This window comes from Mus pahari, chromosome 21 (assembly GCF_900095145.1).
Source record: "Mus pahari chromosome 21, PAHARI_EIJ_v1.1, whole genome shotgun sequence".
In the NCBI taxonomy this organism is placed as follows: Eukaryota; Metazoa; Chordata; class Mammalia; order Rodentia; family Muridae; genus Mus; species Mus pahari.
Genome location: NC_034610.1, coordinates 46,048,432 through 46,061,176, shown reverse-complemented (window position 1 = coordinate 46,061,176; position 12,745 = coordinate 46,048,432). Strand labels below are relative to the sequence as shown.

General features: G+C 40.4%; 1 protein-coding gene across 7 annotated transcripts in view; it reads left to right on the top strand.

Moving 5' to 3' along the window:
• The window catches only part of Eya4 (EYA transcriptional coactivator and phosphatase 4), a 237,307-nt gene that overhangs the window by 211,349 nt on the left and 13,213 nt on the right, over window positions 1-12,745 (top strand). For all 7 annotated transcript variants that reach the window (XM_021221739.2, XM_021221741.2, XM_021221740.2 and 4 more), the window contains one exon: window positions 7,766-7,855. In XM_021221739.2, coding sequence (XP_021077398.1) covers window positions 7,766-7,855 — 90 coding nt within the window. The remainder of the gene's footprint in view (window positions 1-7,765; window positions 7,856-12,745) is intronic.

The following is a 12,745-nucleotide window of genomic DNA, read 5'->3' as shown; positions in this document are numbered from 1 at the left end:
CCCCCCCCCCCCCGTCTAGGATCTGGAGCTCACTGGGGTTGACTAGTCTGACTGATTAGCCAGTTTTATCATCACTTCAGGGGTGTCCATCTGGCCCCGTGCACAGTTATTTATGTGGGTTCTGGTGATGGGACTCATGTTCTCACGATCGTGCTGCAAGCACTTCAGCTCCCCTTGAAGTGATTTCTCTCTGAGCCAGCACAACTTGTGACCTGCATCGCCCCCCCCCAAGCCCATACTACTGGCCACAATATTATGAACTGTCCTAGAAAAGACCTTTTGAGCTAAATTCTTCCCAGTGGCTTTTCTCCTTCTCTTCTTGTCCCCAAATTACAAAGGAGGACACTCTTCTATGATCTGAGAAATCATAGCTGTGGCAAGGTTTTCTCAGTTTTTCTAACTGGATCTCTTCTTTATTCCTGACCCGGGATCAATCTTCCCTAAAGTAGGTCCTGCCTTCCCAGGCTTGGTCCCACTGCTGGATGTTCCGCCCCACGTGACAGGCCCACTGTTACACCCAAGTCTTCCTGTCTCCCGTACCATATCTGTGTGTGGCTAACTCCCTGGCTTTTTATCCAGTCATTAGTCCTGGTAGGGGCATGCTGGCTTACACTGACTACCACGGCTCTTCCCCAATCTTCTATGTCTATTCACCTACGTTTCTTTGCACTACAGAGTTATCATCACCTGAAATGCCATGTTTACGGGATGTTTATTAGCTGTACCACATAATAATGATAGCTAAAGCCCCGAAGCACATGACTTTTGCTTTTTTATTTTTTATTTTTTGCCTTTATTGGTATGTATGTGTGAGTTGGGGGGTCTTCTGTGGACTTGTTCTCATGTGGGGTGTGTCAGTGGTTCATGTATGTGCAGGTATACATGTAAATGTGTATGTATGCACACATGTGAAGAGCAGACATCTTCCTCTCCACTATCCAAATTGTTCACTTTTTAATCCACTCCCTACTCTAACCCCTATTCCCTCCTATATTCTTGACTTCTTTTTTATAAATTACTATCACTTCATATATAAATGTATAAATATGTAGGCACAAGCTGCTAAGTCTCTTTAATGTTGCACATTATTTAAAAATACATACACACGTGTGTGTGAGTGTGTGTGTGTGTGTGTGTGTGTGTGTGTGTGTCTGACCACTTTGTATTAAATAATCACAGGGAGCTGGTTCCTAGGGAAGAGCAATTCTCCTTCTCTCAGAGGTCATTAGTTTCCTGTAGACCTTCATCTAGACATAAGGCCCTGTGAGTCTTCCCCAGTCACAGTAGCAGGTCAGCCAGGTCAACCAGTGTGTTCATTGCTCAGGCCTTGTGTAGACAACCAAACCATACTATTGAGATTACATAAGCATACCTTGCCTGTCACATGCAGAAGACACAATGTCACAGTAGACGTCTGATCCTCTGGCTTTAGAAACTTCTTATCCCTTCTTCCGTGACATTCCCTTAGTCCCAGTGCAGGAATTGGGCTTTGGATGAATCAAGCAGAGCCAGGCACCCTCACAGTCTACTCTCCTCTGCTTTCGACCACTTGTGGCTTTCTGGAATGATCTGGTACAAAAGGAAGCTTTTCAGATGAGAGGTGAGACCTATACTAACCTGTGGGTGTGAGGATGAACGTTTAGAATGCAGTTAGAAATTATGCTCATTTCAGAAAGTGACTGCAATGGGGTCTCCTCTAAGATCCAGGACCTCACCAGTGGTAGGTGGCTGGGTTTTTCAGTACGGGGAATGGGTTCTGTCTTGTCGAGTAGCTGTGGTTATTGCCAAGATTTAAATGCCACTATTGTACCATGAGGGATATCTTGCCGTGGTGGCCATTGTTGTATTTCCTAGGCATCACAGCTGGCATGATACCTGATTGTTTACCTCCCTTGATAGCTTTCACGGTGACGTCTAGTATTATGAAATCTAGTCCTCGTTGAGGGAACTTTGGGTCAGATTCAATTCCATGCCTTCGACGCCTGTGTCTGACAAATGTGGTGCCTTCAGTAATAGGGACTTGCCATCAGTCTCTGAAGACAACCACGGCCAGTAGTAATACCCTGTATTGTTTTATGATCTTCTGAGACTCACTTGACCAACGACTCCAAGGGGAGACTTCTTGCGCCAGGTAGTAGGGTTTTTATTAGATAGTCTCTGCCTATTGGGGACATTGTCATCATCTCAAGTGGCACAAGTTTATATAAACTGAACTTTGATGCTCATACACTCGTGTATTATATGTAATTTTAGGTAAAGATACTATTAGTCCCTGTGGATTTTCAAACATGATTCATCCTTAGTGTGACGTGTTTCTCCTTCCTCCCTCTCCTATACTGACTTTCCTTTCCTCTCCCCAGTTAAATCACACATCCCTCTCGTCTCCTTTGAGATAGAGTCTCTCCTTGAACCCTCATCGCACCGATGCATCTGGCTGGCCAGTGAGCTCCAGGAGTCTTTCCCTAGCAATGAGATTATGATTGCAAGCCCAGCCTTCTGTATGAGGGCTGGGATCTGAGCCCAGGGTCCCAGGGCTTCCTCAGCAAGCACTTCACTGACTGAGCCATCTTTCCAGCTTTACTTTGATTTGTTAGTTTTGTTTGGTTTGGTTGGGTTTTATTGTTCCATTCCCAGAATTTGAGCATGTCATAGGCACTCAAAACCATATGAACAGATGATCAATAACAGAATGTTCCGAACAGCATTTTCCAATTCCCTCTGAGAATTCTTTTTTTCCATCCTTTTAAGCAATACTTGGAGTATTGAAAAACGAAGGACCCAAAGAACCAGCCATCCCTTTAAGAACTTTGAAATCACCTGTTTCACAAACAAATAGGTCAAATAAAGAGTTTCCTTTCCAGTTGATGAATGGATTTCATTTCACCTCTTGTGTCTAATTAGAAAAGTCCTTGCATCTTGAGAACCCAGGAACATGTTCCACCTTATCTTCCTTTACTGTGTGCTTGGACATCTTCTGTCCCTTGAGTAAAAATCTACAAATGTACTTTATGTCCCAGAGGAATAATAACTGGTGCAAGATCCCAGGATCTTAAAAGAAAAATACTCCCCCATTTCTTTAAAAATACATAATTGCTGCTTCTCCTGAGATATTTTTACAGTGTTTCCCTAGAGGAGGAATTGCAGCTGATGGCCCAGTATAGGGCAGAGACCCACAGACAGACAGTCTGGCTCCGGTTTATGCTCTGTGCTAACATGGCTAATAGGCATTAGTATTTTGATTTAGAGAAGTGCTCCACTTGATCCTGACTTGTGTGTGTACACTGGTAACATCTGGCTTAGAGGCACACATTTCAAGGTCAAGAGTTATTTATTTATTTTCTTCATCTTTTTCCTCTTCTTCCTCTCTCTCTCTCTCCTGTCTGTCTTTCTGTCCCTCTCTGTGTCTGTCTATCTCTCACTGTCTCTGTCTTCCTCCCTCCCTCCCTTCTTCCTTCCTTTCCTTCCACTCTCTCCAGCAGAGTGTCTTGGGAATCATTTCAGTGTTTTGACAAAGTACTACAGAGCATAAATTGGCAGAAGTTCCATTTGCCCCATGTTGAACTCTGCAGGAGACACGCTGAATCCTTCAGAACTCTTCTGTGTGTCATGTGTATCAGAACTTTCATCCGACCCTGTCTGTGCCTTTATTTCCCCACTTTATCACTCTGCTCAAGTCTTTGCTATCACTTCATTTTCAATACCAAACTCAACATTCACTCCCCCTAAGTAGAAAAATGCAGCAAATCTGGATTCATAAGACACCCCATAAACATGTACGAAAATAGTAGGAATTTCAGTACGAGACTTGGGTTCTCTCCAGAAATATGTATCACTCTCAAATGGTGGATAACGCTGTGGAACTGTAGCCACCAGAGGCCCCTTCCCAGTCAGAGATATCCACCATGGCCAGGTTCTGAGAAGGGTTCCTTCCCCGCAAACCTATCCAATCCCTTTTAGAGTTTGAGATCTGTGAGTCCTTCAGCTGGAACAGTGTGACACTGTAATCTGCTAATTTACAATTAGCTGTCCCCGTGACTTAGCTCACTGGAAGGGGGATAAATCATATATTTGTAAAGAAGCCCTTCCCAAACAGTCTCTGAGGAACAGAACACCACCTCTTAACTTAGTTTTCCTTGGCGTGTGGCCTTGATGACCAAACACCTCTCTGTCAATGGGCTTGCTCTCTGGAAACCTTAGTAAAATCTAACCAATTCACACTCTGACAAAATTCAAATCCAAACCTACCCAGTTAAGAAATGGGATTTTTGCCAGAATGCTTAGTAAGTGCTGGCTGTAGTAGGGCGAGTGTTGTACAAACACCACAGCTTGCAAAACAAGTGATTAGCCCTCCCAGTGCCATGGGCTTGAATTCCAACTGTACACTCCAATACAGCTTTCATTTTGCCATATGCTATGCCCACTTACTATAAGGACCATATAATTTTTTAAAAAGAAAAAAATATGTATTTGTTTCAAGCTTATCAGATGCACAAGAAATGCATCTTTTGTGGAATTTTCTATCACTGTTTGGATAGCACAGAAGGGGATGTAGTTCAGAAACATGTTATCAATGAAAGTAACAATCACAGGACCACTAGGGTTTCTCCCGTCTTCCCAGAAATCACATCTATAAATGCAAAGAATGTAAGAAATGAACATACGATAGACAATAATTTGATTGGAAACTTAAAAGGGGAGGCAAATACCAGTTGAGATAAAAGATTCACTACCTAGCCTCCAAAAGAAAAGCTTTAAAAAGATATTTCTGTACCCGCATCTGAAATTGATATCTTCAGGGCAGAAAGCATCAGAGTACCGTGAATCTCCCCTTTACTGTCTTGCATCATGGGCATTCCTGAAATTCAAAGAGCGTCACTAATGGAATTATATGTTTTCATGCTGTAATTACATTTGATTTTCCTGATATTTCTGTGGATTTCTTGTTCATGGGTCCATGACTTAGCAGAATATTTCAAAGTTTTCTGTAACATTGTCCTGTTATGACCCACTCTGTTCCCTCCGAAAAGAGAGGGTTAGCAAGAGCAGTTTTTAACAGAAAAAGACAAAATGCATAGTTAAAAAAAATTATTCAAGCCCCAGAGAGTTCTTTCAATAACAAAAAAGGATATGAACACCAACAAAAGAGAGCCTGACAATGGAAGGAGACATGATCAGGGTCCTTCTACGTTCTGAAATGACCTGAGCTAATTTAAAAAAAAGAAAAGAGTTGGGGGACACAAAACGTGTATTTCTTTATATTTGAATGAGTGCTCTTTAGACGAAACGATTTGATCTTTGTCTTGTACTGAGTATTGTAGACATTTTGAACCTTTCAGAATCCTTGTATATAGTATGTATCAGTGTACACACCCAACCCCGCCCAAGCCTTCATCCTCCCATCTTCTTGATTTGGGGATACTTCGGTATATTGATCCTAGTAACTTGTCACTGACAGCAGATCAATGTGGCCGTGAAGCCCAAGTCCAGGTAGCCAAACTACATGCTCCAGGATGTGAGCAATCTACGTAGGATTTTGTCAAGAATCTTTTGCCAAGATCCACAAAAAGGCCTGCTGAGAAAATGAAATTAATTAAGTACCGTGAATTCTTACCACCCCTTCCTCATCTTCATCCACATAAACCCTTAAGTTTGTTCTGTATACCTGCACATCCAATTAACATGCAGTTCCTGTTAATGTGGCTCCCCTATTCTCCATGTTCTCGCGGCTACAGAACATGGGAGTGACACTTGAAGCATGTTTACATCAGCAAACTGAGGTGAAGCTGTTTATACATCTGCTCAAGTTCAGTACATTTCTGAAAACGCCACTTATTAGAATGTTGAGATCGAAAAAGCAGTTCTCTGTTCTCACACGCCTGCAGTCTGGTTCATGGACAAGCCACACAGCCCAAGTCACAGGCTGAGCTCTTCCCAGGTAACTGCTCAGCCAAACCTGATAGTGCCCTCTAGACTTCTCAGCGCTGTGCACAATCATTTTCTCCCCACCCCCGACACTTCCACCTGGCCTCAGATGCAAAGGAATCAGCCCTTCCAGTTTGTCTACTTTCTGCCTTCCCCTAGTCACACCTGTGGGAGTCCCACTTCAATCATTTCAACACAACCATGTGAATGATTGCTTTCATGTCCCCAAACTCTTCTCAAGTCTCAAAATCTCCTGACCCTGGGACTTCAGCTTCATTTAATCATGGTGAAGAGACAACACTGCTCTTAATGCTTCAGCTCTTGCTACTGTTTAAGATAGGTCACTGGAAGCAAACACGGGAGTCATTTTGACTTCCCATCAACCCCTCCCATCCCTAAATCACTAAAAGCATAGATTTTCTACACAGTTATGTGCAGTGAATGAATATTCTTTTAATCTCCACTTCCTGCAACTTCAGTGAAATTCAGGTTAGAGCAAGCTACATGTATGGTTAGAGACTCCTGCTGCCCTGCCAATCAAAATGCTGTCCATATTAAGTGGCATTGTACCCGTCTATCTGTTTTACTATCCTGATTTAATGCAATCCTCTCTGCTCTTCTTTATCATTGTAGCATCCATATCACCCACTGGGCCTATTCTTCAACTCTAGTTTGATGGTGGCTGTACCTTTTTTCCCTTTTCTTTTCTTCTTGAGATTATAATATAGTTATAACCATTATCCTTTCACTTTCATCTCTCCAAAATCTTCCCACGCACCTCTCCCCAATCTCCTTCAATTCCACTTCCTCTTCTTTCACTAATTGATAAAGCATTCATATATGTACACATATGTGCATATGTGTACATGTATATTGTGTTTATATGTGTATGTACATGTAGCTATATGTATATGCATATATGTATCTATGTATATGTATGTGTACATATATGTATATGTATATGTGTATATGTATATTGTGTTTCTATGTGTATGTATATGTATCTATATGTATATGTATGTATATATCTATGTATATGTATGTGATGTGTAAATTTATGTGTATATATGTATGTGTATGTATATGTATGTACATATATTTCTAAATATAACTTACTTACTTCATATGATGTTAGGTGCATATCCTTGCAAATATTTAATAAGTTTTCTCTGTTCTTCACCACCCATCCAAATACCATTTCCCAAAAGGTATTTGGGGCATATATGCAAGTTAAACCATCTAGATTTGTTGGCTTGCATGCTTCTCTTACAAATATATGGATTTGGGTAGGTAAATTACTATTGAAATGTGTTTGTAATCTTTATATGCATATTAAGTCTTACAAATTACAGGATATCTCTTTAAAGCTCCATGTTTGAGAATCATTCATAAGTCATTTTATAAAATATATATGTATATATATATACACATATATATATATATTTCTTTAAATATTATAAATGTCATAATTGTGTACATACCATAAAATTCAATACATGTATGTAATATATAGTGATCAAATTGATAATCAATATTTACATTTCAAACATTTATCATTCTTTGGGTTAAAAGCATGCAAAATCCTTTATTCTGACCACCTGGAAGACTAAGTAAATATTGCCAACTATAGTCATACTACTTTATATTATCAGCCACTAGAATATTGTCATATTTCTAGCTATTTCCCAACACTTTAACTCCTCCCTTACCTCTGGAAAATGTTTTAATCTTCTCTAAAATTTCATCTAACATTTTGCCTTCTCCAGCAATATCTACCTAGAGTATTTCTTTAGTATTTGTTGTTAATGAAATTTTACCTCATTTTGTATGTATTGATTTCCAGGATCCCCCAATGGCTGTGACCCTCGGGCTCCGGATGGAAGAAATGATCTTTAATCTTGCAGATACACATTTGTTTTTTAATGACTTAGAGGTAAGAATTTTAAAAGTCAAGAATAATTATCGACAACACAAAAGCTCTCAGATGGTGTCACATATGCAATAAACCTTAAGAAATTTGGGGGGGAAAGAGGCTCATCTCCCGAGAGCTGTAAAGTTCTTGTCAAGTGGACAATTGCATAGGCAAGTATGAACAGACTGCAAACTCATGCTCTTGAGTTGTGTGTGTTTATGGACGCATACTGAGAACAAAAATGTCTTAGAAGACATTGGCCTCCGGTGTGAGGTCAGACAACACCTCATTCCATTCTCTTTGGAATGGAACTAGCATCAGCCTTTCCCAGGTTACTAATCAAGACAATTTACATCATTCGATGGATGATAACCACCAATCTGCATCACAAGAGAAACACAGGTCACTGAGGGTTGCAGCATCTTTAACAAACTCTCATTCTCATCCTCTCCCCTATAGACTAAAGAATACTGGAGTTGTTTTCATAGCATAGCTGATGAGGTTTTTTTGTTTGGTTGGTTGGGTTTTGTTTTTTGTTTTTTGTTTTTGTTTGTTTGGTTTGGTTTTTCAAGACAGGGTCTTTCTGTGTAGCCCTGGCTCTCCTGGAACTCACTCTGTAGACCAGACTGGCCTAGAACTCAGAAATCTGCCTGCCTCTGCCTCCCAAGTGCTGGGATTAAAGGTGTACACCACCACTGCCCAGCCTGATGAGTTTTAATGCACTGAACACTTTCCTCTCTGGGCTTCTACTCATAATGTCAACTTCCAACACACTTGTCTGAATGACACGAGTCAGCGAAAGTAAAACTCAACAAAATGGAAGATCACAAGAAAATCTAGCCTCAGAGTAGCTACATGTATGCCACAATACAGAATGTAACCTCTGTACTAGTGAGTGATTCAGGGTTCCAGACAAGCAGAGAGTAGAATATGAAAGAACAAAGCTTAGGTAAAGGCACGAAGTGCCTTGTGGACAAATATAACTGGACTTAAATAGAGATTTCTCATTTAAAAGAATGACACACTTAGTTTTTTAATTTTAATTTTGTGATTTAATAATGAGGTAAAATATTTAACTACAGTCACATTATGAACAAAGATGATTATGTCTAAAACTCCTCATGTGGTTATAGACATTTTATTAATTTTCAGTAACAGTCAATGCTTTGAGATAAATTTAAGTATATCACTTTTCAGTATATTACTTTTCAGGGGACAAACTACAGGTTCAACAGCAAGATGGATAGATAGATAATAGATAGATAGATAGATAGATAGATAGATAGATAGATAGATAGATAGATCATATATAGATTAGGGTGAATTTAGGGTGAAAGAAAGAAAATTCACATGTAGTGAGTGACTTAGGTAAGATAATAGATCAAGACTTAGTTACTTCAGAGGTACAAAATGAAAAATGGTTCCATCAAGTAGATGCATGTATATGTGTTAGTAATATGTATAATATGTATATGTGTGTATGTATGCATGTATGTGTGTATATATGTGTTCTATGTTACTAGCTAGCTCAATAATGAAATTGTGATTTTAAAGCAAGTTTCAAGTCAGAGAGCTTTCTGCCCCCATACCCTGAGAAAGAAAGAAAAGCCCCATATAGTGAGTGACTTAGATAAGATTATAGATGAAGTCTTAGTTACATCAGAGACACAAAATGAAAAATGGTTCCACATGGCCCATGGAAAACATGCTAAAACTTCAGGGTTAGAAGTGATCAGTCATTTTCCCAGCTTGGTCCATGTTTTCATGGGGTAATGAAACGTCCATTTGAAGAAGCTTTATTTGTTAATGAGCCATATGAAAGCTGAGTGTTCATCTAGTTTCTATTCTTGTAAGAAATTCTGATGACCTTGCAAAGCCCGAGTGCAGCTAACCTCACTGCTTATCACTCCCAGGGATACAGTTTTGTGATGGTGCCTGTTCATAGGAAACATGACCGACCTCGCAGGGAACAGGACATTGTAAACGTAGCAACAGCTATGTGTTAGTTTTCTTGTTCTCCACAGGCATGAGTCTCGGCTTAAAAATTGTAAGAGGATGTATATTTTCAAAGTTACTAAAAGAAACGAGAAGTTTTATATGGGTTTGTCCCAGTTTTATGATGTTTAGATGTTTACCTCATGCGACTTTTTTTTTTTTTTTTTTTTTTTTTTACTAGAAACACATGGAATGTGTTCTGAACTTTTAGCTTTTTGGTGGCATCTTATAAATAAGGTGGAACAGGGAAAACTAGGCTCATGAACTCATCAGACCCACTATAAAAGGAGAGAGCAGACCCGAAAGAGTTTTCTTCTTTTCTGACTCCATATAGGCACTATTGCATACAGGCCACCCCCAGGACTGCGCACACATGCGGGCACGCGCTCATGCACACACACACAAACAATAAAATCAGGTTTTAGCAGAACATTAAAATGAGATGGTGAGTGTGTCTTGCCCCTAACATGTAAATATTTTACATACATAAAGTACACAGCATATATAAAAAGCTGTGGCTAGATCAGTGCTTTAAGATCTTTCATCTTATGCTAGATCTTATGTTAAAAGTACTTCATATATACTGGCTGGGATCACTGACAGAAACACTAAACAGAAAATATTGGCATTTGGGGGGGTTCAGAATGTCACAGAACCATTATTTGATTTACACGCCACAGTTCAGCTGTTCAGCTGTATTCCATTTGATCAGTAAAAGATAAATCTAATCAAGCGAGTGTCACATGCACACACAATAGGCATGCAAGCAATGGAGTGCACACACAGTCTGCATGTGTGCTCGCACAGGTAGATGAGCCCAGGAATACAAAAGTATGTTTCCAAGTGGCACGGACAAGCACTGGATTAATGAGATGCACACAGTAACTTTCAAGTCCCTTTGGTTGCCTACCCCCATGCCGCCTGTCCTGGGTGCCTAACTTTAAACATCACATTTGTGCCAAGGCCCCCTTTTGCCAGTCAGCTTCTTACAAAGGCTCCATACCAGGAATGGAGCCAAGCCTGCTTCTGCTGACATACAGAATTGCTGAAAACAGTCTGTGTACCATTACCTTATTGTGAGAATTGTTTCTCTTGTATGTTTAATCTCTTAGGGTCTTTTGTAGGAATTCACATGTCCATTTGAGACAGTAAAGGCTTCAATACAGGATGCACCATGGGCAATGGCAGCTGTTCCTCTCAAACATCCTTAAAACTTTCAAATCTGTATCTGAGCACTCAACACTTCATTCCGTTCCGCCCACCCCCACCCCCGGCAGGAGAATGTTCAAAAAAATGTTATTTCAGTTAGAATAACTTCCAGAGGAGAAAGCACCAGGGAGTCGGGGTTCGCCAATGTGAGAGAAGAGTGCTCCGACTTATACCTGGAATAGATGAGAGACAACTTTGTGGTTCCCTTGTAAGACAAATTTAAAGCATTTATGATTAACACCAGAACTATTTTAAGAATTTGAGGTCTTGGCTAAGCTGTGTTCAAAACCAAAAGCTCCTGAATGTTTTTGGAGCATGTGAGGTTTCGGTTAAAATGACTCCTGCATGGTTTCCACAATGAAAACTAGTTGATGAACAATTATTTATCTTCCCCTAAAAAAAAAAATATCTAAGTAATTGAAGTTCAAGTTTCTTTCACTGAACTGTAATCCTTGGGCAACAGTCCAGAGTCAACACACAGAGTTACTAAACATAAATATAAAGAGAAGTTAGATTTGGAAGACCCTCAAACCTAACTTCAAGTACAGAGTGCATGGTCCAATAAGTTTGATATGCTGCTGTCCTCTGGAGTAAAAAATGAATTTGGGGGCAAGTTATGTATAAATTAAACATGTGGGTTAATACTTGAAATGTCAGGGGAGCTTTTAAAAAAATTAGAATGGAGAAATTTTTTTTTAGAAAAATAGCTTCTGGTGGTTAGAGGAGCTCACAAAAATTTCCCTCAGCATTTTGGGGGTTTTCTATAATAAGCATATTATGTTAATAGATGGAGGTTATTTACATGAGGAAAGCTTTTGGAAGTTCAATAGAGTGAGAAGCGGCAGGTACTTATTTCTCTCTAAATGCCTCCCTAGAATATCACCATGTCTGAGCTGGAGAGATGGCTCAGTGGCTAAAAGCACTGGCTGCTCTTCCAGAGGTCCTAGGTCCAGTTCCTGGTACCCAGACAGCTGCTCCCAACTGTCTGCAACTCCTGTCCCGTGGGAACCCAACCCTCTTCTGGACTCAACGGGTACCAGATGCACACATGGTACACAGATAAACATGAAGGCCAAACATACATGTTAACATCTGTTTAAAGGATATTCTCACGTCTGAAGAACAGACACTTAGGTGGTGGAGTGCCTTGAGTGCCTCCATGTTCTGGAGGGAAATGGGGATTCCAGCTTCCATGCTAACTGCTTCGTTAGTTTAAAGCCCGAGGTGGTAGCTTGAAGCGCTTGCATCCGAGAGGCTGGTCTTGGGAGGTGCAGTGCCTCCTCCTGTTTCAGGGTAGCCTGCATCCCTCTCAGCTGTGGGACACCAAGATCGCTCAGGCAGCCTCACCTCCTGTTCTGTTCTTTCTCTTCTTTCTGCACTGATGATGCCCACACTTTCCCACAAGCCTCGCCATCTAGGATATTAATTTATGTCACTAAAGCATTGTGTTAGGATCTTGAAATGACTGAGAAACTCTACCAAGTATGATGATTGCCTAGACTTCTGCAATGTGGTTAAGACGCAATTCTGCTGCTTTTAACTCGGGTTTTTATTTTATTGGTATATACTCACTGAACGTGATAAAGAGTTACACAAGGACATTTTCTTTTTCCTTCCTTCCTTCTTCTCCTTCTCCTTCTCCTTCTCCTCCTCTTCCTCCTCCTCCTCCTCCTCCTCCTTCTTCTTCTCTCTCTCTCTCTCTCTCTC